We start from the raw sequence: 27,208 nt of genomic DNA, 5'->3' as shown, positions 1-27,208 counted from the left end.
AGGGAAAACCACAGAACAACCAAGAGCATTCTCCTGCTGGGACCCCATGTGCTAGTGCATTCTGGTCAGAGATGCTGGAGTTGGCAGTTATGCGTGCATGAGATGTGCTTGCTTGTGTGTATGAAAGGGGTGTGTGTGTGTGTGTGTGTGTGTGTGTGTGTGTGTGTGTGTGTGTGTGTGTGTGTCTTATCAATGAATACTGTGGCCAAAGCTACAACTTAACATATCTTCTTTACAATAAGTAGCAATCTGTCTTTTCCTAATTGTTGTTGTAGATACTTTTTGCTTTTGTTGATTATTCTGTTCCCATACATATCATAACTCACAAGAGATTAAGATCTTCAACAGTGTTTAAGTAGTATGTGCTGATAAAGGCAAGTGTATGTGCAGATTCCCACTTCAGATTCTCCCAAAAAACACACCCACACGTGAAACTGAGTAGTTAGTTGGTTGCTTCCTTGCTTGTGTAATACTTGGTCTTATTACTTTCTTTGGACAATAATGAATGCTGTTATAATAGTGCTATCACCATGAAAGCACCAACATAAAAATTAGGGCCAAACATTCAATGTGCAGTCTGAAAATTTGCAACTGACAGAGGCAAAATAATGACCCTAAAATGTGTGACATGACAAGTACAATTTTGATTCTAAACATTTGGCTTAAGAAACAATGTAACATTGACACAATCACCACCACCTGACAAGCTATGGAAGTTACACAAGAAAACAATTGATACCATTCTCCTAAGTCAACACAGTAAGTAGTTTAAAATACTGTGCAAGTTGGGAGTCTAAAGATGGTTTTTACAGACTCAGTAAAAAACATAAAAACACATTAAAATATTTTAAATTTTAGCAACAATTATTTAGTGCATAAGTATACATCTATACAACAATGTGTTTAAACACTTATATACTCACAAACATACCACTGATTGCAGGAGGATATAATAGATTTGAACATTTGAAATAAAGAATTACATATAACATAATGGACTGGAACATTTCATGCAGCAGTCAAATAAGTGAGAAATACTACCTATTAATGTCCCCAAGAGGGGCATTAAAAATATGACACATTATTGTACAGGAAATACGTGACACGAAAAACAAAACAAGACAAGACAATGACAGGACAAAAGTCACCGGGACAACATATACCAAATTAATTTGATATCTTGATAAAATTATAATGTAGTTTCAACACTGTGCAATATATTACAAGAAATATGCAACAAAATCAATTTTTGAAAAATAAATGTTTCATATAAGCACATATGTGTTAAATATATTTATATCTCACACTTTACAAAGAACAAACTTATTAAAGCTTACAGCAAGCAACTGTTAACAACAATACAATATTTTCTACAAACTGTTCTTGGTCTTTTTACAAATGTATTGTATAAAGCAGAAAATTATCTCTTGACACTTTTACTAAATGCCTCAGTCTTAACTGATGATAAAAGCATACACTCTTACTAATAATATGAGTTATTCAATAAAAGTGTGCCAGAATAACAAAACATAAAAACAATTTCAGTGCAATTTCAACATTTATTATCAATGCAGCTTCATCTATCTGGCCTTGCCCCTCTCTCGTTCTACATCCGAATTTGAGCAAGAAGGTGAAGAACCCGAACAAGAAGAAGTGCTACTGCTAGTGCTTGTTGCAGTGGCATTACTACTGTTATCACTACTTCTCGTATGAACACTGTCTGCATTTTCACAAACGGAATCCTGATAAACAACAGTATTTTCTTTAGAAACTTCTGTTATCACAGACAGCTCCATCTGAGATGCAACACTGTCTACAACGCCAGAATCATAATCAAATGACTCAGTTCCTAAAGTTACATCACTATGCTCACACACTTTGGCTGTATTGGGGCTGTCGGCAGCCAAGTCATGGGAACTGGCAATGTCTGTACTTGGTTCACACTTCCCCACTTCCATTGATTTTTGTTGCTCTGTTTCTACAGTCTTCTCTTCTCCAGTCTCTTCGCTCAAAGTTGTAACACTGGCATAAACTGGTTTTCTGCTTCTGCTTGAAGCCATCTGATGTGATGGTGTTGTACCAGTGCTCACCACTGAATGACAGGGTGAGTGCTCACCCTTCGTAAAGAGCTGAATTGGTCTTTGAAAACCTTTAGAGCTATGTATGGGTGTATCAATAACTTCACACTTCGAAAAACCAACTTCCGAGGAAAGCAAATATTGTGTGAACTTATGAGGAAAAAACTCTATACTTTTGAAGTTTCTGAAAATAGTTTCCTGTGAAAAGAAGCACAGACAAAATATGTTAAAGTATTGGCATTGTAGACTATGTATCACAATATTATTATTTTACTACACCATAAAATGTTTTATTTTATGTGTAAAACATCAACTTTGAATGCTGATTTGAAGAACCTCATAGCCTCACAGTATTACTAGAACTAAAACTAGCTACCACATTAGTTTTATTTCATAAATGCTACTGACCAATAAATGATGCTAAATCATAAAATAACATGAGACACTTAGTATGGCTCACAGAACTCTTCCATTATTTACAACCAACAGCTACATATCATTCGGGAATAGCATTTTCCTTAGAAAATATAAGTTTTCACTTTTTAGTACTATTCTTTCCCTCTTTTTATATTTTATGGGTGCAAATGAATGGAAACTTAAGTACCATAGATATTGAAGATGTATTTCAGCCAGACGTTTGGTTTTTCATATCTTTAAAATAGCACACTTGAGCTTCATCTGATCAAAAGCATGTTCAAATGATTTAGACAATGAAGGTGGTGAATTGTGGACAAAGCAGTGTGTGTGAAATTGCGTGACTGATGAGAACATGGAGCTTGTACTACCACTGAAAAGAAAAATGAATGAGGGTGGAGGAGTTATTTCTGTCAGATATGAGGGTTGTAATATACCCAATACATTCTTCTTTTCAGCTGACTGTGTCACTGAATGCGGTTCTCAGACGAGGCTAGAAGCAATGGTAGCTGGCATTATGAACAGTTTGGGGCATTAGTTGCCGAAGATATTTGGGGTGTAACTGACACCAGTCAAAATTAAACCAAAAAATTTTTGCAGTCATTGGTTTTTTCAAGTTTGTGCTAATGTTTTTACAAGCAGAGGTAACTTCATAAGAGTGAAAGGTGAAACAAGTCTGTAATCACTAAAAGTAATTGCAGAAATTTAATTTCATTAATCACATTTAATTTTTCAGGAAAGCCTGCAACCGAATCATTCATGATTTAAATAATGAAAACTGCACCAGTAAGTAAGTTTATTATTTAAATCATGAATTGCAGAAATAGTAACAAAAATTCAGTAGAGTTCTTTGAAGTCAATAATATTAGCTGTAATCACTGGTTTTTGGATGTCATTTTTCACATGCGTTTTTCAAGAACACCAAGAAGAAAGTCACAGGCTTGGAAAACAACTGAAAGATTTGACAAACTTCTTATACAGGTCACTGCTCTGCCATAATTGTAATGTTCTGAAATGCCACAGATGACTGAGATAAGAATACCTAGGAAGAGGGACTCATCTATTCGCAACTAGACTTCAGACCTGGAAAAATGAGTAATAGTACAATCCTAAATGTAGCATTTCACCCAATACTGCTTCAGGTGAAAGGGGATAACATAATTTACTTTTACCAACCTTGAATCAATGTACAACACACCAATCACAGGATTATTTTCACTCAACATGGTGAGTTAACAAGATAACACTGAATTACATCCTTGGTTGGCATTTTCCTATATAAAATGAGACTGTTTATCATTTCAAGGTGAAGAAAGTTTCCTGGTAGTGGATAGCATCTACATTATCAGCCAATGCAAAAACCAAGCAAGACACATTAATTTTGAAATTACATGGTGGCTTTCGAATTCTATGAAGGCTAAAGAGTAACTGATGCAGATTACAGATTAATTCTGCCTTGGTTATGCAAGTTCCTGAAGTGAAGCATTAGTAAGACATAGGTCTGCACTTTTTCAACAGGGAAGCAGACATGCCCAATGGCAACATCACATTGCACAGATGACATTTCAACTACCACTCCAGCAACACCAAAGAAAATTTTCATCATGAAAAAGATGTGCAGGATATGATAGACTCATCAGTGTGCAGTGAACATCAGTTAAGACAATGTGACACACAGCACATGAGCATTGCATTAAACAGGTCAGCACAGAGTATGATGTGATGATAATCAGTGTCCCAAAACTTTGGCCAATCACTGGCACCCTCCTTACACATTATGACATTGCACTGGATGTAAAGACAATGAAAGATCACTCCTGCCACCAAATGTAAAGAGGGGAAAAAGCAAATTTCAGGACAGCAGAAAGACCCTTCAATGAAGATGCAGAAGGGAGAACACTAAAGACTGAACTACTGACTAGATGATGAAGAAAGAGGAAGGAGTAACAAGCCTGAGGCAGAAAGAGTATATCAGTAACAGAAACACACTTTTTGCCACTGCAAGACTGAATGCCACCTGGAGAATATGTGGGGTTGTGTAGCAGTAAGGAGAGTATATGAGTGGGACAAAAGGATTTGGAAACATTCTAGAGACAACACAGGTTGCAGATGGCGAAATCCACCACGTGAATAATTTGACAAAGGACAAATTGTTATGGACTGGCACCTGGGAATGAGCACCTCAGAAATGGCAATGCTAGTCAGCTGTCTGCTTGCTACTGATGTGAGCATCTATGGTAAAAAGTTGAAGGATAGTGAAACCACGAGCAGGTGAAAAGGCTTTGGACATCTACACCTCACCACAGAGCCTGGATATCTGAGATTTGCTCACTCTTCCAAGCAGGGTGGGTGGCAAACAGTTGAAAATGTGATAATAGAGTACAACGTTTATGTCTGCATGTGTGTTTCAGGACACACTTTCAGTGCGTATTGTTGAACAGAAGACAAACCTCATGTGCTCCCATGACAAGCTGACAGCATTGTCAGTAACAATTGCAGTGAGATGGGATCATTTACACTGGTGTGTCAATCAGCGTATATATGTCACCTGATTGGATGACACATGTTTCTTGTTACACCAGGCCAATGGCTGGGTCCATGCATGCCATCATCCAGGCAAATAGCTGCTTGAAACATGCACCATGATATGGACACAAGCTGGTGGGACCAATATTATGCCATGGAGAGGACGGGGGAGGGGGGGGGGGGGGCACTCAACTGGGCTTTCATGTGAGATGTGAAGGTATCACGACACATTTTCCAGAAGGTTAACTGTCAGTCTCGCATGACCAGAACTGGGCTATAGTGGTTTAAGGAGCATGACAGTGTACTCATGATGTTTTGACCTCACTGATTCTTGATATGATTTCAATTTTTCTCTATCTGCTCTAGATTTTTACACCCATGTTTTTTTCTAACAATCAGTTCTATATAAAATGTGCAGTTCTAAGTCCATTTAGTGCAGCTCTGAATCATATATACAAGGATTGGTTCCTGCTTATTTGCCTTATTGTCAGTCTGCCGTCCAACTCGAGAAAAATTCACCAGGAGGAAGCATTTGGTAAGTTAGGTGACCTTCAATACATGAGCTGAGGTTAGTTTGTAAATTCTTGGCACACAAGGTAGAATCAGGCTGGCCTCTTGTAATATAAGTATGTAGAAAAGAGTTGTTACAAAGTTAATCTAAAATTGTATTGCAGTGCAGATTATTTTATTTGTGATGTTGAATTGAAATAAAATGAGGCCAAGCAGAGAAAGTTATGTAAATTATCCTGATTGTTTTGCTACATATTTGGAGGACACATGTAGGAAGACAACAGGAAACTGTTAATTACTTTGTAAAGAGAGCTTATCTTGCTGTCAGGCTTGGTGATCAGGATAAAACTTGGCAACACATTACTTCTAAAAAACTCTTACAAAAGATTTGCAACAATGGAGTACCGGAAAAAGAAAACATCTGAGATCTGGTGTAGCAGTGGTCCGGAAAGGACCAAAACCGCTTTGATGAGTTATTTATGTCTAGTGAAATTTACCGGAATCAGTCTAACAACCATAGCAAGTGGACTTATCTTGATTTAGTGTCTGCAAGATGCCCAATACTTCACTCAGAGAAAGTGACTGATCCCAATGTTTCACCAGCTACCAAAGTTCTGTGAGAAGGAAGGAAGATTACAGTTTAACATACTGTTGACAGCGTGGTCATTAGAGACAGCACACAAGTTCTGATTACAAGAGGAAGGGGAAGAAAATTTGCTGTACCCTTTTTGAAGGAAACATCCCTGCATTTACCTGGAATAATTTTGAGAATTTATGGAAAACTTAATCTGGATTGCAGGATGGGTCTCTGATGACCATTGTTGTGTCTCTGACACTAATTAAGGTGACTGATGAGGGAATGCCAACAATTCCACAATGTTTCAAGCAGAAAGAGTTGAATGACCTCACCGAAGATCTCAACCTGTCAAAAGAAGCTTCTGAATTACTAGCTTCCAGGTTGAATGACAAAAATTTACTAGTACAAGGAACCAAAATTACATTTTACTATACAAGGAGAGAGTGACTGCAACCCTTCTCTCAAAGACAGTTCTGTATTTTGTCACAAAATTGGATAGCTCCTGGAAAAAATGGGTCTTTTGGATATTTTCAAGATGACTGGCACCTATTTATTGACTGTTCAAAGCAAAATTTGGAATGTGCCATACACAAGAGGAACTAATATGGCTAAACACCAATTGCTCGCTCAATAAAAATAAAAGAACATGACATTACAGTTTTGGTCTTGGAAAAGATCATGTATCATAAACATCAATGAGTGATTTGTGTGGACTTAAAAATGTTAAATTTTCTACTTTTACATGCAAAGGGACCACAACAGATATCCATGCTCCTTGTGTCTCGAGGATAGCAGAGACAAAAAACACCACTGGTTACTCAGTTTTCCTGAAAGTTTAGGTGACACGATTGTGGCAGAAGGTGAGAGATTTCACCATGATATGAAAACTATGGAGGACTGCTACCACGGAAAATGTGATACAAACATCATGACAGATTACTACAACAGTTTGAGATAGGATTGTTTCAAAATACATTCTAAGAATGACACTGAAAAGAAGCTTTTAAAGTGTTCAGTGACTAGTTGCTTTCATCAACAACTTATTCCTTTATTTGTGTGTATAGTAATATCTGCCTAATATGGTGAAATTATGTCTTTTTTTAATTTAGTAAATGGGTTTAACTTAAAAGTGGAATGTTTAGCCATATTCGTTCCTGTTGTGTATGGCACATTCCAAATTTTGCTTTGAACTGTCAATAAATAGGTGCCAGTCATCTTGAAAATATCCAGAAAACCCATTTTTTCCAGGAGCTATCCAATTTTGTGACAAAATGTTATGGCTTAGAAACCTGAGCTCCTAGGCAAAAACTAATGCCATATTTGAATGCACGGCATCAAATTTATGCAAAATCAACTTCAAATGCCCTAGCATCACAACAACTGTTGGCCTTTGTTATACACACAAATCTTCCTCATGAATCAGTGTATTGGCTATTAGTGGAAACTGTATCAAAATCCCTACAACAGTTTTACATTAGCATTTACCTATAGACAGAAAAATGTTGCAGGAGATTTTCATTTGCAAAACACAGTGAAACACTAATTAAAAGTTGGCAATGAAAAAGGACTGGAATATTTAGAGATGGATGTTACAGCTACAAGAGACACACAGAACAGGAATAGTTTCCAGACAGAATATTCAACTGAAAATTAATCAAGTAAGCCCTAGATGGAGCTTCAGAAAATACCAACACATGATAAAACAGAAAAAACTTCTTTACCAAACAGAGTATACACAAATTACAGATAAAATAATACAGAGAAAAAAATTCACAGATTTTTCATTTATCACATTTTTCGAAACGTACCTCCAACCTTCTTCCCTCATGAAACCTTCCAGAGAATAGTGCGTATATTGCAGTCCTAAGAAATGAATGGTTTTTAATGATACCAATTATTTCAGGACTCAACAGCAGTTAGTTTACTGAACAGCCAGTGCCAATGCAAACAAGAGGACAGTGTAACATTACAGGACATATTGGGACATATTGAAGTATTCGATACTGTAGACTTTTAGGGGATGTCGATACAGATATGCAAAATGTAAAGGGAAACTTTGGTGATGTTTAAATATTGTACTGTGTCAATATTAGGACATTTTGCACAGAAAGAACAAAAATAGAATTAATGTAAATATATATTAGTGTTAGTAACCTATTTTCATTCAATTTTGTAATTATATTTGATTTTGTAAAAGAAAGACTCACTGCTTGCTGTAGCTCTGAATAATTGTATAAATTATCAGTTTTGAGCTAAATTATTTCGTATAATATGGACAAGATACTTTTAAAAACTCACCATCTAAAGAGAAAGTCTGTAAATGAACGTTTAATGCACACTTCTGGAACTTTCTATGGAGAAATTCTATATTATGATCGCAAAAATACGAAAACTTGTGAAAACTGTTTCATAACCTAATTTCGAAAGATGATTTGTATCAAGAAATACTGCTAAAAAGATTTATTTATGTTTTGAAACACGATTTAAATCATTTTGCATATAAATAGTTGTTCTAAATCACTCAAGAAATATCCAGAATCAAATGTAAAGATATTTCTGGAAACATTGGTACAAATCTGGTGAAGGTTATCCAGAAGCTGGTAGAAAAATGTTATAAAATCTATTTGGAAATTATGCTTGTAAGAATTTATATGTACTGATCCTTTTACTTACTTTAATCTGTACTAAAATTCTGTAATGTCTGATTTGGTTTTAAGTCGTGAATTGCTATCGTATTGTGAACAAAGCATTGTCAAAGACTCTCATTGTTTGGAAGGATATTAGTACACCTAGGAGTTGTCAGTTGCCAGTTCGGATATGCAGTGCAGTTAGCTCTGAGAGTCAGTTGTTGAGTCTGTGAAGTCTGTCAGTTCTGTTTGTAAATAAACGTCTGTAATAAAGAATTAATTGTTGTCGTCAATATGAACTCAAGACCTTTTGCACGAAGCAGACACCTCCTAATGCAACGTTTTAATTTGGTTGAGGAAGCTGGGACGTTATAATTTGGTGCTGAGGAGCTGGGACGTTATAATTTGGTGGAGGAGCTGAAATGTTTTAACAGGAAATAGATAAAACCAAGTTTTTAAAATTCCTGTGTTCATTCTGACCAGAACTTTAAATGGAAATCATAATATTACATAGCTTATCAAATGTTTTGACAGCATTTTCTGTAAGTGTAATTACTGCTTTTCATGGCGAAAACACCAGAGACATGTTTCACTTTGAACACCTCCATTCATTAATGGAAAAATTTTCTCAGATAATTCTACACAAAATACATTTAAAAAGCTAGGTATGCTAATAGCAGCCTAATGATATTTATTCTCTCATGAAGTTTATTGTGATAAAACAGGCACAATTCAAAAACACAGTAGCATTCATAAATTTAACACTAGCATCAAAATTGCCTCAACTATCCACAATTTACCATTAATATTCCACAGAAAAGAGCAAGGACACAGCAACACACTTTGCCACTTCCCTAACAAAGTAAAGATGCTGGCAGACACTGAACAGTCTTTAAAACAAACTGAAATAATTTCTGTAACACCTACCGTACAGATGTGTATTTGGATACACAACACCAGTGTTTGATTGGCTATGTTTATTAAAGTTTACTTTTAGATTAAGAAAAAAAGTAAAAATTCAGTTACGCAAGTGGCCAGTATGCAGCAATATTTTTGTCGAGACAATGTACACTACTTGTAAGCCTACTGGCATGCACTGACTGTCATTACTCTGAAATAATTTTATGAATTACTGAACATACCGTAAGTGCCTTCTTTTTCTTGTAAGAATCCCAGGACTGAGCCTCAAGTATCAAATGTCCACCAGGTCTTAACTGAGCAAACATGCGCCTGAATGCCTGACGAAGTCCAGCATCTCCCCAATTAAGATGAATCCACTTTGTGACACTCAAACACAGAATGACATCAAATTGTGGCTGTTCTGTGCCTAACAATGCCTCTGATTCCAATACATAATTTCCCTGCAAATAAAGAGAAACAGCTACACAATCCAGAAAAAAAAGTACTCTAAAATAACAAGGAAACAAAATATCTGTACTTATCACCAGCACATAAAATTCCACGTACTTCTGACAGAAACATTTAAAAATAGCAAAAAAGGAACAATGCCTAGCATTTGGAATTCTTTCCTCAGACAGAAAGATGGACAGGTTGACAGAGATAGAAGAAACAGAGCATTTCACCCAAACCTCAGACTTTGGAGGTTGTGTGGAGGGCGACCCACCCATCGTGTGACCCAACCAATGTGACAACAAGTGGAGACAAAGATGAAACCAAGTACCAGCAAGTCCATTTATGTCTGTTAATTTAACAAACTTTTGCATATACACTTAATTTTTATTCTTATAATGTATATTAAAACGTGCTTTCCCTGCATTGGTAATCCCTAACACATGCTGTCCGAAAGTCCAACAAACACTTTTGAGAATCCAATTCTTTTAATTTAACAGCTGTGATGGTGTGTATCACATTTTGCACTATACAGTACCCTGAAAGCAACTGAATCTAGAAGTACTTGGGCTGCCATAAGGAGTATCCACAGTGCTTCACAGTCAACACTCCGTGATTAATTGGTTGGCTATTAAAGAACTAAATAGCAAGGTCATCAGTACCTCTCTCATACTGAATATGGAGTCCATGGCATAAGTCATAAATATGATAAAAACTGTAACAGCACATAGGAGTGGTAAAATCAACAATACTGATGCCAGACATGAGAAATAATTGCTTAAGAGATGAAAGTATATGGATCAGGCTAGTCTGTAGGCCTGTAAGCAGGGTCATTTGTGGGGAGAGGCACCTCCCCATGTGCGACAAAGGAACACTGTCAATGCTCAGCAAACAGTACAGTGTATAGTCATAATAACTTTAACAAGTCTCATAAAACTTTCCATTACAAACACCATTTTTCAGACAGATAACAATTTTTGATTTGTACCAGTAGGTGAACTTTTTCACCATGATCGTTGTAAATTCATGGGCATTTATACATTTTTTGGCATGTATACATTTTTAGGGCTCCATACGTCAAACGGTAAAAATGGAATTCTTACAGGATCACTTTCTTGCCTGCCTGCCTGTCAAGATCTATTTTCCTTAGGAAGTAAAATAGCCATCAAGTTCAAATTTATGTCACATACTAAGATCTACAATGCTTTTGCGGTGTAAAGAATGTAAGCTTCGAAGGCAGTGCAATCAACAGATGTGGCCATATATTCACATGCTGTATTTTAATGTAAATTGACAGATTATAAAATCTACTCACCAAAGCGGTAACAGGAGAAAAACACACACACACACACACACACACACACACACACACACACACACACACACACACACACACACACACACACACACACAGGATTTAATTTTTCAATCTTTCGGAGCCAGTTTGTGATATTCACGAATTCATTCATTAAAATCTATAAATGAACAACCTATACATGTGTCAGGCCTGTTGAGCTAGTGGTAAAGCATGTGACAGAGAACAGACATCACGGGATTCGATTGGACTATGCATCTTCCAGTCATCGTATTTACCTAGCTACACCTCTCAACAATATGAGAAGCTGACGTAAACAATATGCTGTTCAGATTCCACATTAAACTGTGCGTTCCCTTTCCCTAGTTGGATAACAGGGATAGTTTATGGATACACGAGTCACTGAAGTGGCGGCCAATAGAAAGAGCCAACAGAAAGCTTAGCACCTGGCTACTGACCCACACAGTATCATCAGCACTTTAGAACCTGTGTTTACTAGACTTTTTGCTTTGAATGCTCATTCCCATCATATCTCTCTGTATAAGGATGTCCCTGATCATGTAAGCAGTGAACTGTAGTTTCGCATGTGCGCGCAAGCATGGTTCACCAAGCTAACGAATATACACTGTGTCCATCAACCTTGTCTTCAAGTGACATACCACCAACTTCAAGACACTAATTAAAGAGGTAGAGAAAGCAGCAGTTGCACCACCACTGGGCAGGAATGAACTCAACTAAGTGCTTAAAGTATAATAATCATTACAGTACAGAAGTTTTAGAAAGTAGTTATTACCTGTACAAATGACACATTGTGAGGAAATTTCTTGCGCACCGATGGACTTTCTCCTTTTGTGAAGCCAGGCACATCCACTGGGCCATACAAAATAGGCATTGAAATGGGGAAAAACCTATTTGGTGGGCAATCGGACATCATTCTATCCCCTGGAGGAGATTCAGCACAATTCACATAATGACGCACATTTTTACGTGCGATTTCAACTAATTTCCTATCAATGTCAATGCCAACAACACTACGTGCACCAAGGTCACGTGCCACCATAAGTGTCACATGGCCTATGTTGCACCCAATATCCAAGACATCCTTATCTTGAAATAGCTCTGGCCTCTGCATGAAACATTTTAATCTTGAGTCCTCCTCATGCATTGGATTTCGATAGCCATAATACCTGTAAATAACAAATGACAGTGTAATTTGCAAATTAACAGGTACTGTACATAAATTAAGCCTGCAACAAATTTGATATTATGGTGCCATTCTACAGAAAGACATATGTAAGTAAAGAACAAGTAAAGCGTTAACTAAGAACAGTTATCAATAAGCTCTCAAACAATAACATTTCAAAAGTGACATATAGGCACACTAGTTTCATTACCAGCACTTAAATTTAGTACTGAACAGAACAGCATAAGTGTGTGCTACATGCATTCCCAACATGACACACTCTAAAATCTGGAACTCCCTCCCCTACTAATGTCAAACTGCTTTATTGCTTTGTGATGAGAAGTACACACAATACCAAAATGTGACATTAGCTTCTACAGGAAAAATTAAATCACTGAATATCAGTGATAACTAATCACTCAGATGTTAATATAACTGATATGAGAACCACACGTGTGTGTGCATGTATAAGTCTTTCTCCTACTCTGGATCTTCTACCTTGCTCCTGTCCCTTCTCACCATTTTGTGTGTATGTCAACATTCCATAACTTACCTCTGCATGTATTTACAATTTGGTTTTTTTTTTTTTTTTTACCCCAGCATGATCTTTCCCAACGACCTCCCATCCCAACCCATCTCTCTCCCTCATTCAAACCCCCTTTATTTTCCTGGAAGACTCTGTGCAAAATGTAAACATCATTCAGTCTTTTATATGTACCTCTGCAGTGATTATTGCCCCCTCTATTTAGTAAGTAGCAACCTACACATACAAATTATATTCTATGCTGGATTTTATATTAATGAAAACTACTCAACATCATCCCCACACAGCCATGTAACATATACACTATGGACTGTTCAATGCCTGGTCAAAAAAGGCATATAGCTCTTACCACTAATCATAAGCTGAAAGAGGAGGTGGGGGAGGGGACTCCATTAACCACTCTGTAAACAGACTGAAGAATGTATTCCTACTCTTACTTACTAACTGGAGGAGGAAATTCAACATTACACATGGAAAACATCAGTCATCTTATGAGCACAGAAGATACAGCAAGGCAATTAGAGAGCTACTTATGTTCCTGAATAAAACACGTTTAGTTGGACAGGAGTATTCGTGAAACCTCATTTGCCAACAGCATGTCCACACAAACTGTGATGAAAAGGTTCACCCATATGTTTGTACATCGCAAAATATCTCATTTAAACCTATAATATTTTCTCTGCTGGTTAAACATCCTGAAAAGTCTGGATGACTTAATGAAGAAACAGTCTTCTACAGCCATACATGGTTAGATTTCTAGAGTAGTTCTCTCTGACATCATCAAAATGTGAGTCACATTACCTAAGAGTTTTAAGTCTCATCAGATTATTATGACTTAGAAATCTCTCCCACTTGACCCAAAGTAAATATGGAAAGACGGACTTTTTCATATCTCTTAAGAATTCCAGTGTCATGACTATTTGAAATGGATTGGTTCAATTTACCAAGTTTGTATGATACAAAAAGAAAGAAATGAGATTAGGACTTAACATCCGATCAATGACAAGGCCATTAGAGATGAAACTCAGGCTTAGATTGGTTAAGTAAATGTGATGTGCTCTTTCAAAGGAACCAGCCTGGCTGCTGTCTTAACCAATTAGTGAAATCACTGTATTCAGTGCAGCAGCAAATGACGTTTACTCTTTTTTCCATTTTTAGTCCAAAGCCCACTTATCATCATCATCATAATCATCTATATCTATTTCACCATTCTTTGTCCTGTAAGCTACTTGTTTCCATAAAGCAAACTAGTCATCATCAATTCGAAGACTGTTTTGAACACCACAGCGTTCCTTTAGACATGGTCCTTTTGGAGGTGGTACGCCATTGCCTTCCTCCAACCTTTGAACTGATTATCCAGCCAAGCACTTATTTCCTCCATCCATCTTTTCTTTTTTCTATCTCATTTCATTCTCTTCACAAAAGATTAGTTTCCAAGTTTTTTGTAGCCTCTGCTCTAGTAACCTCATCATGTCACATACCAACATAGCTGCTTTTTCCTACAGACTGAAACAGGAGGTTGCCCTTTTTTAATTTCAATCTGCTATTAACATCTGTTGTTCTAATTTTAATCCATGAAGTCACTCCAACAGCATCGTCTCTGAAAACCATTTTCTATGTTGCTTACTCTTGTTTAATTCAGACACCATTGTTATGATCCATACATGGTGTATTCCACAAATAAATTGAAAATGTGAATCTTGTCCTTATTCTGATGTTAGAAGTAGGTAAACTATTATTATTATTATTATTATTATCCTTTTACAATTGGCAGATCCTCCTCCAGGGAGAAAATAGGTCTTGGTTGGGGTATGTCACTCAGACTCCAAGCTGAGAGAAATTCACCTACTGTGAGAATGTGACGAGATGGTGGTGAAGATGGAGGTGTCAGAATGTGAGTCCCTCTTGTCTTCGGGCTCTGTAATCTACACCCTCTTTCTTTCCTAAAGAAGGGACAATAGTTCTGAAAGTTAAACAACAGTTTTTTTCCTGATTTTAAATGCATATTTACAGTACTTCGAGCTTTTCCTTATTCAGATAAGTATTGTCTAGCTATTCTGTCTCATAGTTGTACAGTATTCTAAGGCATCTCTATCAAGGCAGATTTTGGCTTGGTTTTTTTCTAGTCTAACTTCATGGACAACACCTTTTTCGTCCATATGCCTCTGCATTTAGAGTAACTCCCAGTATCTAAACTCCAAAACATTTATTTTACCTGTATTCTTACCCGTCTTTTCCTATATGCCTAATTATAAAATATATTGTCCTTTTCCTCATGTTTATATCCTTGCATATTTTTCTATCAGTTTCCTTCATATGCATTAACTATCTTCTCATTCTTCAGCTAGGATAATCAACTTGTCTATAAACATGGAATTGTGAAGATTTCTTTCTCCAGGTTGTACAATTCTTTAACTACACTTTCTGAACCAATTTTCTATTTCCCACTGTATTGTGCTTTAGTAATATTCACAAAATAGAAACACCTGGTCAGAGGCCCTTATGTACTGGGAAGTGACATGAATCCCTCAGCATATTTTAATACTATTTGTACTGTATTTAATAAGATTTTCAAAGTTGTGTATGTTTTCAATGTATACCTTTAACTCCATTGCTCCAAACAAATTTACTTATTAGTACACTATTATATACTTTCTTGAGGTTGACAAATACCAAGCGGACCTCTTTTGCATACATTTTTTCCTTTCTGTTAGTTGTTTAAGGATAAACAGATCAGCCACACAGGATCTTCAAGTTCTCTTGTTTGTACTTAAACTCTCCCCCCACAACATATGTTCCACACAATCTAGTTGACAAAGCACTTACACTCATTCCAGCACAATTTATACATATTTTTTCTGCCTCCTCCTGTAGAGATAAAACCAGCACATTTTCATTCTGACAAGGTTCCTTATTTCCACATTTGGTATACAATTTAACTAGAACCTCTAATGCTATGGGCACATATTTGGTAAAGCTCTACAAGTATGCCTCCTGGGCCTAGAAGTTTGTTACTCTTCACCCCCTTTAATGCTCCTCCTATTTCTTTCACTCTAAACACTTGATGGTGCTCTAACAGCTTCCAATTTGTAACTGCAGTCTTTTTACTCTATCCTCCTTTCTGTCAACAGGTCTTCATAGTAATGTTTCCATTTATGGATGTCTTTTGAATAAATTGTCGCCTGTCTTGTTTGTTCCCAAACTCCTTAACATTTTCGAAGAAACAATTGATCACGATTCACCTGACATTGTATAAATTTCATAAAAATTCTTATTCCACATGGCATTCTAGTTTCTTCACAGTTAGCAGTACCTTCCACAGACCTATCTGTGTTTCATGTCCACAGCTGCTAACCACCAAAAGTTCAAATCTTTAATATCCATGATTTATTATGTCAATTAGTGTTTCTTACACATTAATTTTCTCTAGAGCTTTCTACGAGCATTCTATTTGCTGCAGATACCCTTTTAAAATTCTACACAATTCACTTGTGAAGCTATCGGGCAGTCGTGCGATTCTTTCTGCTAATCTCAATTGTTGGAGGAATTTAGATGATTCATGCAATGTTTTCCAAGTATTACTTATTTTCTTTTCCTTGTCCTGAACATTTACTTGTGATATCCTTTGAGTCTTCTATTTAAGGGGTTACCAGGTCAGCAAACATAACCAGAAATATTAACTCTTCTGCCTACAATGGTACGTCAGCCAAAGTACTGGAATCTTGGTCCCTCTCAGTAGCACCAGCCTTGGGTTACACTGAATGGCTCTTCAAACACTGCAATGTTTGCAGATGACACAGGTGTAGTAATAAAGGGCCTTAACACATCCATACCAGATACAGCCAGGAGAATAATGGGATAAGTTTTTGTAACTATCAATACATGAAGACACAATGAACATATGGCCCCTGTATTGTTGCAAAATAACTTCAAAGTTGTAGCGGAACTGGTAGCCACACATCACCATCAACATTAGTGCTTACTACAAGGTCAGATGAGAGAGGCTCAGTTGCCACAGAATGTTGCAAAACACCATGTTGAACATATAGATCTAAGACTTTTTAAAAAAATTCTCACGACTCATAAATTCTCAAATCGTAGACTTTTTGCAACCCGATATATTACACTGGCAGTACTAAAAAACCAAGACTGTCCAGGCTAATTCTGGACATATGGCGAGCCTATGTCTGACAATCTTCTGGTGCACTAAAATTTGATTGAAAAGTATTTATACTATTGATGATCCCAGTAAGAATATTGCATAAAGCTCATGACAGTGTCTTGCACAAGCCATTTCAGGGAGCTAAGGACTCCTAAACTACATGCCAACGTACTGCATGTGCTTCACAACTGTACTAGCGGTTAATGACAATAGTGAATTTAGGATGAATTCAAACATGAAAACTCCAGGTAGGAACAACAACAATGTTGAAAAAGAGATACAGCTACTTACCCTATAGATAACACTAAGTTGCAGACAGGCTCACTTAAAAGACGCTTACACATAAGATTTTAGCCATTGTCTTTGTCGGAAAAAGAGAGAGAGAGACCATTCATTCACACCAGCAAGCACACCTCACACACAAGGCAGCTAACTCCAGCATCTTACGATGAATTTAGCAGTTCACAGCCGTAACACTAGATGTGGAAATGATTTCCACATAGGTCACACATCCTTCTCTAGATTAAGAATGAAATGGTGTGTGTCTCTCTTTTACTGATGAAGGCTGTGGTTGAAAGCTATTTGTAGGTGTCTTAATTGTGCCTGTCTGCAACCTGGTATGTCTTCTTTACAGTAAGTAGCAATCTGTCTTTTCCTACATTGTTAAGTTTAATGTTCAGATGTAAAAGTTTATAACAGTTGTCAGTGGGCATCAGGCAGGAAACTGAAAAGCCCCAGATTCAAAGTAACCCCAATATTTGTCTTAGACACGCCGTTACTGTGTCAGTAAATAGACAGTTGATAGTGATCTGTATGAAACGCAAGATAAAAACAGCAGCAGTATTGTATAGGAAGAGCACCAATGGCTTTTTTCCCCTTCAAATAAGCTGCTTTTTGCCTAACATAAATATATACATATGAGGAATCTAGAAGTAATTACCATAATTATAAGCGAGTATGTTAGTGCTAGTTATAATTTAATGTTGGGTTGCTTTGCAACAATGGCCAGGACTGGTTGCTTCTACATCTTAACACTGAACTTTATTTGTTCCGTATTTCTGAAGGCTCTCTTTCTTGGTAGGATTTCCTGAACACATTGCTTGAATGAATAAATTAAAAAGAAATTTGTGCCTTTGGCCAATAAAGAAATCTGATCCATAACTTCCACCTTTCTTAATCTTAACGCCCAGTGCATCATAATGATATAATCTATGATTAGCTTTTACCTCTTTGTTAATTATGTCCATGTGTACTCACGAATCCGCATAGCTAAATAATCCATATAAAATTTTCCATGAAACTATTGGCATGTCTCAATGTCACCCTATTTTCAAATCACACTTCTTCCCTATATTCTCCAACTATGAAGCCAATTTTTCCTTTTCCCCACTTTTACATTAAAGTCTTCAAAAACCTGTATTTAGAGTTACAATACAAGAGTTATTCAGAAATTAAGGTCCAAACTGCCATAGGTAATCTAATTTACCATGAATGCTGAAATGTGCATGCACACCAACTCCTGGCATTCCATGTCCATGAAATGACCCCATTTGCATTGCTATTGTTGCAGTGTGCTGTTTACAGTGTCAGTTCAGTTCAAAATGTTTGAAACAACTGATCAGCCTGCCAACTGTGAAGTACTGTCAGCGAGTCAGTTTTTGATGGCAAGAAACATCGCAACAGCGGAAATTCATAGACAGATAAGTAAGTTGTATGGTCACAATCTGGTGAGCGACAGCGAAGTGCATAAGCAGATGAGAGCTTTCAAGGACGGATGGCAAACTGTCCATGATGAACCATGACCAGGCCACCCAAGGTGATCTCAGAAGGTTTGGGCAAAGTTGTCGGCGAAAAGATTCTTGAAGACCACACAATTTTCACTTCTTTGACTACCTATAAAAGCGGCAGCAATAGCTTTGCAAAAGATAACAAGGTGAAAGCAGCAGTTAAAGACTGGTTATCCTCACACAAATGGCACATGTCTATGACAGGATATGAAGAAACAGGAAAGTGCCATCTGGTTCCACAATAGGAGGAGATCTAATAAGTCACCTCCAAAGAAAAACAAACAAACTTTTACACAGTACCTTTGATGCAAAATCTTTTATGAGACTTTGACCATGAGCTGCTGCACCACGACTGTAAGGACTTCCAAAGATCCACATAGAGGGCATTCCACTATGTCCTAAAGTTTGCAATACAGGAATCACAACATACAGCTAAGCCAAACACCTGACCACTCTCCTGAACCCATCTCTATGGAAATGCTAATGTCACATCCACAATTCCATTCAGTGTGTACATCTCCAAGAACTTCACCTCAAACACAGTGACCTGTGGGTGAACTATGTAGAGTAGTCCTTGACCAGGGTATCACTAAAGGTATCTTGTCTCCAACGATGCTGAAGACACTCACTACAAACAGGTGAGTCAGCTATACAAATATCAAATTATCTTCAGTTGAGATTGTGTGAAGCATTATGACAAACTCTAAAAATCTTCATAGTATTTGTCGGTTTTAATGTTGCTGTACAAGGTTATGTTATTTCAAATAATTATGTAAACACTCACATCACTGAAGGAGTTCTGGGGGGTCAAAGGAACCATCTGCTTTGACCCACAATGTTTGTATGTAGTGTTGTGTGACGTCATTGTGGCACTGTGTCTTTGAGTCACGTCATGTTTGGAGATGGCGTGATAATATATTTTTGGGGGTTTATGAATTTATGTTAGGTGTGAGTAGTGTCGCGTGTTTTTTGTGGACCAAAATGTAATAGTTTTTTCTTGTTTTTTTCTGTTGTTAAAGATAGATATTACAGACATATTTAATAATTAGTTACACTAGGGTGCACTGGGCAATGATAAGATTATGGCAATAAGGTTTTTGCAGCAGAATGTTTGTTTGTCAACTACATGAGATGTCTTGCATAATGAGACTACGAAGTTGACTAGAGTTCTGGCTTCTCGGACAGGGATCTGAACATGTGGCGGTGTCATGACAATATTTGGCAGTCTGACAGGACACCTGGTTTAACAATCAATCTTGGCCATTAGGGACATTGTTTTACATATGTATAATTTTTTTTTTCATTCATCTTTGAGTAGTTCTTTTGTTTTCTGAGGGCTTTTTTCTTTTTTTTTTAATGTGTGAATGGTTCCAGTTTTTGTTTGTTGTATTTCTTTGTGAGTGTTTGAGAGAGGGGGAACCTGGCTGTATTCATCGATCTCTAAGGTTGGTAAGTTAGTTTTTCATTTTTGTGCATTATTTATAGTTTGATTTGGTGCATAGCTTTTTGTTTGTATATTAATTGGTCAAGTGAATATGAGAGTTTTTGTAACACAGGCTTCATCTTGTCTACACAAGTGAAGGGAGTCTGGCACTACTGCATTTTTGGAGTTGTATGTGTTCTTTTTTTTCTTCAAGGGTTTCATTTGTGCTATATAAGTCAAGGAAAATGTGTGATTCCTACGGTTTGTGTGTTTTAGCATTAAGTCATATGTTGAGAACTTTTTGTGCTTGATATTGTGGATAATATTTATTTCAGGATGGTACTGTTTTGTGGACTATCGTGTATGGCTTGGCCCCAGTCTGAAACCCCTTATCTTCCGTGGCGGTCCCAAAAGTTTCGTTTTACTGCTGGAGTGGAATATTCCTATGTCATTTTTATTTTTGTTCACATGTGTGTGTAATGACATAATGGTCACCATATCATATATACAAGTAGGGGTGTCTGCTATCTTGATGACACCATGGGTCAAAGCAGACAGGAGGAATCTGATACTTCCCTAATGCCAACAGGAACACTAACTTTCATGACAACAAGAACATTAACTTTCATTATAACAATGCCTTATTCAACTTCCAGCATTGCTTCTAAATTATTTGATAAAAAACTTCACTTAAATCACTCAGTTTTAGCATTATTGAGTACCTGTGATTGGTTTAAGGGCAGAGAATCTGTTGTACATTTCCTTCCTCTACATGGGTGACAGAACTAACAGCCATACCCCATCATAAATAGCACAAAATGCCCCAAGAAGTAATGCATTATTTTATGCCTATTCCGCAATATAGTGTAGGAGTAAATGCTAATTAAAGTGTTTATATTGTTTTAATAATTGTCGGCAAGTAAGGTAAAGAAGTTAAACATTTTACAAACGGCTTTACATACCACAAGAACATACAAGATATAGAGATTCAATGAAATCATTAAAGCATTAAAAATTAATACACAGTCTTACCCATAAAAAAAAGTGGTTACTGGTTTCGTTCAGTTTTTATTATCATCAGACCTGATACCTTGACGGTAGGCAGCGGTAGTGTACGGAGCAGGTGTTAAAACTCTATTAACATCTACAAAGGAGTATCTATCTCACAAACGCATTTACAGAATATGTATATAAACAAATTAAAAGAGTAAAAATTGTGTTAACTGTGATACAATTGAGATTTATAAGTAGACTTTTTTAAGTTCCAAGGGGGATACAAAAAAATTTAAACTTCATGTTGAAGAGTTTCAACAATATTTCAGGAGGATTTACTGGTACATGTCCAAAGACTTCAAAACAAAATTCTTTTATGACTGGGAGTTACAAGAGGGTAGTATTTTAACACAGAAAAGCATATTACAATTTCAACACTGCATTAGGCACTATTTCATACATCCCAATCTGATGCCAGGGCAGGGAGAATTTAAAAAACACAATTTAAGAAACCTAGCAGCAACATTTATCATTTGTCATTAACACTGAACTATGAAGACCAAATTTTAACAGCTAGTCAGTTTAAAATTGATACTGATATGTAAGTCAGTTCACAAAATATGTGGCTAAAACAATGTCTGTCAACAACCCAATGCTATGAGTCTCCCAAACTGCATGACCAAGTAATCCTTGGGATGAGTGTAACACTTGTTCACTTACTGGAACTTCTGTGAGGTAGGGTTGAGAAAACCTACCATATAGAGGAGAAGTCAAGTCACAGACAGGCACAACAAAAAGACTGCTATAATTTTGACCACTCTCTCTGGCCACTGGTCAATGGCTTTTGTGTGTGTGTGTGTGTGTGTGGGGGGGGGGGGGGGGGGTGCTTGTGTGTGCTTTCTAGTCCAGAAGGTCTTTCAGCAGAAATCTTAAATCTATATCAGTCTTTTCATTGCAATTATCTGAGTCAATATATGCTCTATATGGTGAGCAGCACTCTATCCTTTTCAGAATATTATTGTTATTCCATTTTTTCTTCTTTCCTAGGTCAATAACGATTATTTTCACGTGATAAATGTAAAATGCATATGGGGCAAAAAAATTATTTTGTTCAGTTTTAATTAGGCAGACCTGAAGTGAGTTATCAACATATTACTTGCAACTGAGGACAACATAACAACAGAAGTTAAATGTTATGACACAAATTGTGTTAATTCTACCCTAAAGATTAGAGCAGAAAGTGTTCTTTCTGTAGCCAATTGCAAAATGTGGTAGTCTGAGATAACCAATAAGAGTTTAGGAAAAAGGCAATGTATTATGACTGGTGGGCCATGAAGGTTTGTCTTAAATTGTCACTGTGAATGCTTTGAATTTTTTAACAACTTTTTGACTTTTAGGTTGTAGTGACTGATTTGCAATGATTTGTCATGAAATTATTTTTACTGATATAGAGAATATCTTGTGAACCATTTGGATTACAACTGCTGTTTTACTGAATATATTACACATTCCACTATTATGTTCATGTCAGGATTTGGCACAATTGGTTTAAATCCACCCTGCAACATATGTTGCTTGCCTGCAGTTCTTTTGTAATATACCTGTAACTAGCTGTTGTAATACCCCCTTGAGTTCCCATCACATCTCACAGCAAGTGCTGCTGACATGACTTCATGAAATTCTTACTGTCCTTTTTTTAGATCATTATCTATATTTTGTAATAATATATTTTATTCCTTTATGGAGAACACATAGGAAGCATCATTCCTTACACTTATTGGTAAACGTTATCGTAACTTTAATTTTACCTCTTCTATCATCCAAGAAGAATTAAGATTCAGAATTAAATTATTTCAGTGACATTCAACTATGACGTAGTTACATACTGCAGACTGTTTACTGTCAGTCACAGGTGCCAGAGAAATTGTATAACTGCCATTTGGCCTGCAACATATTCAATACTATTTACTTCAAACTTACTTTTAATGTTGCTGGCAGAGCAAAAACTGTGAATGTACATAGATTTTTAAGACAAATACTGACATGGCTTCAGCAGTCTTTAAGAGTGTTCATACAAAGAACAAACTTCCGTCATCATAATAGTACAGTGTACTACATCAATCACAACTTTAACATCAAAATACAATGTGAAACTGACTTTAGCTCAAGACATACCTTGTATAGTTTCCATACTGGAACCTTGCATCTTTTTCCCGAAAATTGGGACGTGCGTCATTGCCACCTTTTTTCTGCTGATTCCCACCTGGGCGGTTCCTGCACACAGCTCCTGAAGGATTGGTAATGCGATGACCATACGGAAGAGGCCGCTTCCATGCTCCTGGCTGGGGTATAACAGGGCTCACTATTTTGTCTTTTGTGTGCTCCGTTTTGCGATTCCTCTTATCTTTTCCTGGCTCATCTAAAGATTTCCGTATTTTCTTTTCTTTTTCTTTTGAAACTTCAGATGTGGCTGTTGGCTCTTTTGCATCATTATCCTCCACAGTTTGAACAATTTGTGCAGCTGATTCTATAACAACATCCTTCTCATTATCTTGGGTCTCTTCAACAGCTACAGCAGATTCAGCACCTCCAGAAACACCATTATCAACACTGTCATCTTTAGTTGAACCACCAGAAGATGAATTGCGTTTCTTTTTCCTGTTCCTAGACTTTCTGCCCTTCTTGGTTGGAGAAACAAGTTGCTGTTCGTATTCTGCATCATCTGCACCCGATATTAAATTTAGTGGATCCCTTAAATTTGGCGGAATAATAACTTCAATTTCACCTTTCCGGTGATGGGGCGTCGGGAGTGGAGAAGACTTTGGTGTAACAGCATTCATGGCCCTGAACAAACAAAATTAGTGAATGTTTGAATTTTTATTTTTACACACACACACACACACACACACACACCACCACCACCACCACCACCAACAACAACAACAACAACTTGAGTTTGGTTCACTTCATTCTGTAGTGGCTACAGGTTTGTATCAGCTACCCCTATATGCCATTCATGGGCTTCTTTGATACTGAAAAAGGCTTACTGTTTTGCTTTGCAAAGAAGACTAATATTACTTCATAATTCAAATGTGTCTTATGACCATTTAACCATGGTCAATGGTGCACTTACTTGTTTATTTCTTCATCTTGCAGGCTGTTCAAGTTCAAAGGATCTCTGATATTACCGCCGAGAAGAAACTTTGTCGGTGGTATTATACTGTCTTTTTTCCTTCTTTTATACGGGGGAAAAAATTTGCCGTTGCCTGCAATGAAACTCTGAGAACGCTTTCTTCCGAATTTGAATCTGGCTTCATTTTCATGCTTGCCCTTCTTAGTCGATGCATTTAAAGGAAATTTCTTATTGTTCATTTTTTCAGTTTCCTTTGCACAGCTTTTCGTCAAGGAAGTTTCTTTATCGTCAGTATTTTCCATTTTTACAGGTCTTTCAATCTGAGTATCTGACATTCCTGAAAAGTAATAGAAACAAATGGTAAACTACAATATTAGTCGATATTATACAACGCTGAACTGTCAACAGTGAAGCAGCTCACTACTTGAGATAAAATGCAGGAATCTTTAGTTCCTTTAAAGCTGCTAGCATTATAGTGTTTATAATAACACCATTCATGGCCACGATCACATTTCTGCTAGGGACACCCCTTAGTGCACTTTATTAATCAAAATTTAAATCATTTCGTAACATAAACATGTGTAAATTTACAATTCTTCAGCGTTGACAACTGTTTAACTAACGGAAAAAAGCACTCTTTGTGTGAATCATGTCAATATCTGCACAACTAATGACAAATACTATGTTTGTGTTATTCCACGTGAGTTTGTGTACATCACAGCCTTCTGCAAGTCTGCGCATGCGCAGACACATATTCCTGCAGCTTACCTAGACATCTCAGGCTAGAACACAAATTTCTCTTATTTTCTATTCTATACCCACCTCTGTGACGTGAAGTAATATCTTGAACGAATATAGCTTCGACTAACTCGTAATAAATTACACAGTGGTACTTTCAAAACCCAAAACATCCACTACTGCTGCGAAAAACTTCTGTAGCCGCCCGCATCTACGACGCAACACCACCATCAACGATGGCGATAGCAATAAGCTCACCTCATCCCCTCCACCGTTTTCTCTCAACCTAACAAAACAACGAAATGACTTACGATCCTCATCAATCCAGACTGAACTCTTCAATGTCATCGAATATATGTAAATAAAACTGTTTTTCATGACTTTAAGCACCGTTGGATCGATTACTTGTACGCAACTGCCAAAATACGAAGATGACTGTAGCCTTTTTTTTTTAAGCACCAGCGTATTTAGGACTGTGGTCTCGTCACTAAATTATCCTGAGTAGGCGGTGTCATGTACCGAGAAAATTTTCTCAAACCAAGCTTTTCCAAGTAACTGTAACAACCAGTACAAACTGGCTGTCAATTACGACCATCCCATTTTTGTATACTTTCATTTTACTAAGATTATCGGTACATGCGAGCATTGTACTAGTGTAATTAAATCCCTGCTAGGCGTATTTGGAAAATGAAGAGATGTACAGTGCACAGACATCATTCAATACAGCAGAATATACGCAAAGCGTCATTTCTGTGACAAAACACAGAGCCTAAAGATCTACCGCCAGAGAGTATGGAATTTGATAGACTGTGGCTGAAGCAGATGGTCAGACAAGGACAGGTTTCCACTCCGGGGTCAGAAGTTAAGCAGGTTGCTAATGTATATTAAAAATGCAAGCCAAAAAGCTTAGTGGCAAAATATTAAAAAAGCGAAGAAAGTTTTTTGATCAAATAAAGTAGAAAACGATACTGTAATAGCTATATTTATAAATGAATATTACACCAGAGTCTATAAAGATTCGTATTGGTGATGTTATCCGGAAACAAGACTCAACTTATTTCTTTATCAATAACTCGCATTGGGGTTATATCAAGAGTAGGGCCAGATTATCCAATAATATATCTGCGGCGATTGAAATTGAGTGAAGTACTTGAATCTATGAAGAGAAACCCAATAATTCAGAATTAATCCAGGAGTTTCGAAATAACATACACTAAACTGCAAAACCAAAGTGCAATAGAAAAATGATAGCCATCCTTCATCAGAGAGGTCTACGTCCTACCCAGCTTCCCTGTCTCAGGCATAGACGGCCTCAGCAAATGAACCATGAAAGTCATGAACATGTGGAACTAATATAGAAAAATCGGAAATATCTTATTGTAAATGCAGGAATTACAAAGTCTTGACCTGGAAGTAATTTTGTTTTACATAAGTCATGGGGGCACTACATATACTTTTTTAATTTCTGTGTGTAACTTATTTATTTTGCACATTAAACATGACTATCATCAAAAGCAATCATATTTTTAACGCTGTAATATCCAATGCGCATTTCCCATGTAGGTACATTGTCCTCGTTAGCTTTACATGAATTATAACTAGATTGATTGGTAGATACTGTCGAGATACAATTACTTGGTTTTTGTTTCCCTTCATAATGTATGGCTTATTATAGAGATAAAATTTATATATAGACTTTAAGAGAGTTCCGCAGCATCCATCGGATCATTCATTTCTCGTAATAATAGTGTTGCTACAGTTCCAAAATTTTCGAACTGCAGTAGTATTTCAGACACAAACCGACACTACACCGTAGTCACGGCCGCCTGTATACAGGCCGTATCGTAG

The 27,208-nt window shown here is 36.9% G+C and overlaps 1 protein-coding gene across 2 annotated transcripts; it reads right to left on the bottom strand.

Annotated features, from left to right (window-relative positions):
- Positions 1-843: 843 nt before the first annotated feature.
- On the bottom strand, positions 844-26,643 carry LOC126354634 (7SK snRNA methylphosphate capping enzyme-like). Of its 2 annotated transcripts, none has more exons than XM_050004404.1 (7): positions 26,573-26,643; positions 25,445-25,646; positions 24,623-24,959; positions 23,665-24,333; positions 12,191-12,584; positions 9,875-10,093; positions 844-2,276 (listed from the first exon to the last, which is right to left on the bottom strand). In XM_050004404.1, exons 3-7 carry the CDS (start codon positions 24,955-24,957, stop codon positions 1,581-1,583), a joined length of 2,313 nt encoding a protein of 770 aa, XP_049860361.1. In that variant the 5' UTR covers positions 24,958-24,959; positions 25,445-25,646; positions 26,573-26,643; the 3' UTR covers positions 844-1,580. The 2 variants fall into 2 exon arrangements, with proteins under 2 accessions (XP_049860361.1, XP_049860360.1); XM_050004403.1 differs by having other exon boundaries at positions 26,415-26,581.
- Between the last annotated feature and the right edge of the window lie 565 nt (positions 26,644-27,208).

This window comes from Schistocerca gregaria, chromosome 3, assembly GCF_023897955.1.
Source record: "Schistocerca gregaria isolate iqSchGreg1 chromosome 3, iqSchGreg1.2, whole genome shotgun sequence".
Classification (NCBI taxonomy): domain Eukaryota; kingdom Metazoa; phylum Arthropoda; class Insecta; order Orthoptera; family Acrididae; genus Schistocerca; species Schistocerca gregaria.
Note: the sequence above shows the minus strand (reverse complement) of the source record. Positions and strands in the feature narration are given on the sequence as shown.

Excerpts from the sequence above, each read along its gene's own strand:
- LOC126354634 (XM_050004404.1), bottom strand. The coding sequence starts at position 24,957 with ATGTCAGATACTCAGATTGAAAGACCTGTAAAAATGGAAAATACTGAC. Across the intron at positions 24,334-24,622 it reads CAAGATGAAGAAATAAACAA|GGCCATGAATGCTGTTACAC; the intron begins GTAAGTGCACCA and ends TTGTTTGTTCAG. Across the intron at positions 2,277-9,874 it reads AGAAAAAGAAGGCACTTACG|GAAACTATTTTCAGAAACTT; the intron begins GTATGTTCAGTA and ends TTCTTTTCACAG.